This window comes from Nicotiana sylvestris, chromosome 11 (genome assembly GCF_000393655.2).
Source record: "Nicotiana sylvestris chromosome 11, ASM39365v2, whole genome shotgun sequence".
In the NCBI taxonomy this organism is placed as follows: Eukaryota; Viridiplantae; Streptophyta; class Magnoliopsida; order Solanales; family Solanaceae; genus Nicotiana; species Nicotiana sylvestris.
In genome coordinates, this window is record NC_091067.1 from 89,352,504 (window position 1) to 89,356,045 (window position 3,542).

The 3,542-nt window shown below is 44.9% G+C and overlaps 1 protein-coding gene across 1 annotated transcript; it reads right to left on the minus strand.

Moving 5' to 3' along the window:
• Positions 1 to 2,283: 2,283 nt before the first annotated feature.
• On the minus strand, positions 2,284 to 3,059 carry LOC138881308 (uncharacterized). The gene is made up of 2 exons (XM_070161521.1): positions 2,745 to 3,059; positions 2,284 to 2,685 (listed from the first exon to the last, which is right to left on the minus strand). Exons 1-2 carry the CDS (start codon positions 3,057 to 3,059, stop codon positions 2,284 to 2,286), a joined length of 717 nt encoding a protein of 238 aa, XP_070017622.1.
• Positions 3,060 to 3,542: the final 483 nt, after the last annotated feature.

Genomic DNA, 3,542 nt, shown 5'->3' on the forward strand with positions numbered 1-3,542 from the left:
GTCATATTAGCGCAGCCTTATGTTTTTCATCCAGCAGCTCGAGAGAACTGTTCATCGCTTCGTTATTTGAGCTTTCGGTAGCATGTTGAAACCTTGCGCTAGGCTCCCCGACTTCGACTGGGATAAACGCTTCGAACCCATATACCAAGGAAACGGGGTCTCCCCCATGCTTGACTTCGATGTTGTCCAATACGCCATAGTACCTCGGGCCATACCTCTCTCTATTTCCCCTTGTCATCATCTAGCCTTTTCTTCAAGTTTCGAATAATGGTTTTGTTGGTGGACTTGGCCTGCCCATTTGCACTTGGGTGGTAAGGCGCTGGCGGGATCCTTTTGATTTTATGGTCCTCGAGGAATTTTGTCACTTTGTTGCCGACGAACTGTTTTCCATTATCATATGTTATTTCGGCGTGTATCCCGAATCGACATATGATATGGTCCCATCTGAAGTCGATGACTTCTTTTTCTCTTACTTTCTCGAAGGCTTGCGCTTCAACCAATTTTGAGAAGTAGTCAGTCATAAATAAAATAAATCTAGCTTTACCTGGTGCCATTGGCATGGGGCCGATGTTGTCCATCCCCCATTTCATGAATGGCCACAGGGATAAGACCGAGTCGAGTTGTTCACTGGGTTGATGAATTATTGGCGCAAATCTCTAGCACTTATCACACTTTCAAACAAAATCCTTGGAATCTTTTTCCATGCTATCCCAATAATATCCTGCTCTGATCACCTTACAAATCAAAGAGTCTGCACCAGAATGGTTTCCACAGGAGCCCTCATGGATTTCCCATAGTACATAGTTTGTATCCCCGGGTCCCAAGCACACCGCCAGTGGTCCATCAAAGGTTCTTCTACATAACGTTCTGTTTAATCGAGCGAGAATCGAGCTGCTCTAGCTCGGAATGTTCTTGACTCTTTTGGGTCCACGGGGAGCTTCCCATGCTTTAGATAATTGATGCACTTATTCCTCCAATCCCATGTTAAGCTTGTTGAGTAATTCTCTGCATGGACTTCTTCGATCACTGATTTTTATAGCTGGAGGAGAGCTCCCGGGATGATATCATCTTCTTTGATTGATGATCCCAAGTTTTCTAGTGCGTTGGCCTCGCTGTTCTGTTCTCAAGGTACATGGTCCAGTGTCCATTCCTTGAAGTGATGTAATGTTATTTGAAGTTTGTCCAAGTACCTCTGCATTTGATCATCTCGAACCTCGAAGCTTCCATTTACGTGGTTTACCACCAAAAGGGAATCATACTTTGCCTTGATGGCTTCTACTCCAAGGCCCTTGGCTAGTTCAAGACCTGTGATCATGGCTTCATACTTGGCCTCATTGTTAGTAAATTTAGAAGTTTTGATAGACTGTCTAATAACACTACCCGTGGATGATTTTAACGATGCCGAGCCCAGACCTTTTCACATTTGAGGCACCGTCTGTGAAAAGGGTCCAAACCCCCACTGATGTTCCTGTCTTTAGTAAGAGTTCTTTTTCTACTTGGGGTACGAGTGCAGGTGCGAAGTCGGCCACGAAGTCTTCCAAAATTTGAGACTTGATGGCCGTCCGAGGCTGATATTCGATATCATATCCTCCAAGTTCGATGGCCCATTTGGCAGATCTACCCAATAATTCGGGCATATGCAAGATATTCTGAAGCGGATATGTAGTTAATAGACATATAGAATGGCATTGAAAATATGGTTTTAATTTCCTAGATGCGCTTATTAATGCAAGAGCTAATTCTTCCAGGGCTTGCTGGCATTCCAGGGTCTATGCGAAGTTGTTCTTCTTTTTAAGTAGGGAGAAGAAATGATGACTCCGATCCGATGATCTCGAGATGAATTGACCCAGGGCCGTATTCGTTCGGTCAGCCATTGATTTTTTTAGGATTGATCTCGATGCCTCTGTTCGACACCATAAAGCCCAAGAACAGGTAAAATATCCTGTTAGCTAGCAATTCAGGATAGTTTGGTTACCTCTTCCTTGATGAATGCATGTTTTACCTCGGACTGAGGTCTCCTCTTTTTCTTCACTAGCTTGAATCTGGGATCGACACTTAGCCGATGGGTATTTATCTCCGGTGGGATCCTTGTCATATCTTTTGTTTCGGAAGATGCTCGATTAATATGAACTATTCGAGCTCTTCCATCGTTGATTTCTTCGCATCTGATTCTTTTGGGGAAATGAAGGTTCAGGGGGTAAGGAAATCTTCTTCCTTGTCCCCAACCACCTGTTCATCAGACATTTGTCCCTCAAGCTCAACCGAGGGCACGAGCTGTAATTGCTATTTGGCCGCCGGTTCGTCCCTCGACTTCTCTAATACAGATAGAGTCGACAGCAATGCTGAGATGTGCACTGCAAACATTTCCTTGGCTACATGCTGCTTTCCATATACCGTTTTCATGCCATCCTTCATTGGGAACTTCAATATTTGGTGGAAAGTCGATGGTACTTCTCTCATGCTATAGATCCATGACCTTCCGAGCAGAGCATTGTATCTCATGTCACCTTCAATGACATGAAATTTGGTGTCTTGTATGGTTCCGAAAATGTTGATTGGGAGGATGATTTCTCCCTTCGTTGTCTCGCTTGCCATGTTAAATCCATCAAGACCCGAGATGCCGGTATGATTTAATCGAGCAACTCGAGCTGCTCCACAACTCTGGACCTGATTATATTCGTCAAACTACCGAGATCCACGAGAACACGTTTAACTTGAACTTTATTTAAAATGATAGAAATTACCAGAGCATCATTGTGAGGTTGAGATAGAGCCTCGATATCTTCTTCACTGAATGTGAGGGTGTCCTCGGGTAAGTTATCCCAAGTATGATTTTCCCTAGTGATGGACACTTTGGTGCATTTGAATACGGGTCCCTGCGGGACGTCGACTACGCCGATGATCATGTGGATGACATGTTCGGGCTCTTCTGGTTCACTCTTCCTGCCTGCATCCCTCTCCCTAAAGCGATTCTTAGCCCGACCACTTAGGAATTCTCGAAGGTGGCCCTCATTGAGTAACCTAGCCACTTCTTCCCTTAGCTGTCTGTAGTCCTCCATTTTGTGACCATATGTTCCATTATATTTGCACATTAAGTTTGGGTTCCTTTGGGAGGGATCGGTCTGTATTGGCCTGGGCAATTTTATTCTCCCAATAGCTGAGCATATTTTATTCTCCCAATAGCTGAGACGATCCCTGATGCATCTAACCTGAAGTTATATATTGATAATTGGGGGGTTCAGCGAGGTAGACATGCTTATCGAACCCGGTCTTGCTCATGAGCCCCCAAGAACCTAGTCATTGGTCACTTCTTAGATCGCTCCGAGAAGGGTTGTGGCTCGGGCCATTGTTTCTCCAATCGTATGGCTGATACCGTTCTTTGTTGAATCTTGATCCCCGGACTGTGTCCCTCGGGGGTTTGACAACGTATTTGTTTGGTTGAACTGACCTCGGGGGGGGGGCTCCCAAATTGTCATCCTTGACCCTGATTTTTGAGTGTGAACGATTTTGCACATTCGGCCATGTTACAGCTGGGTACTCGA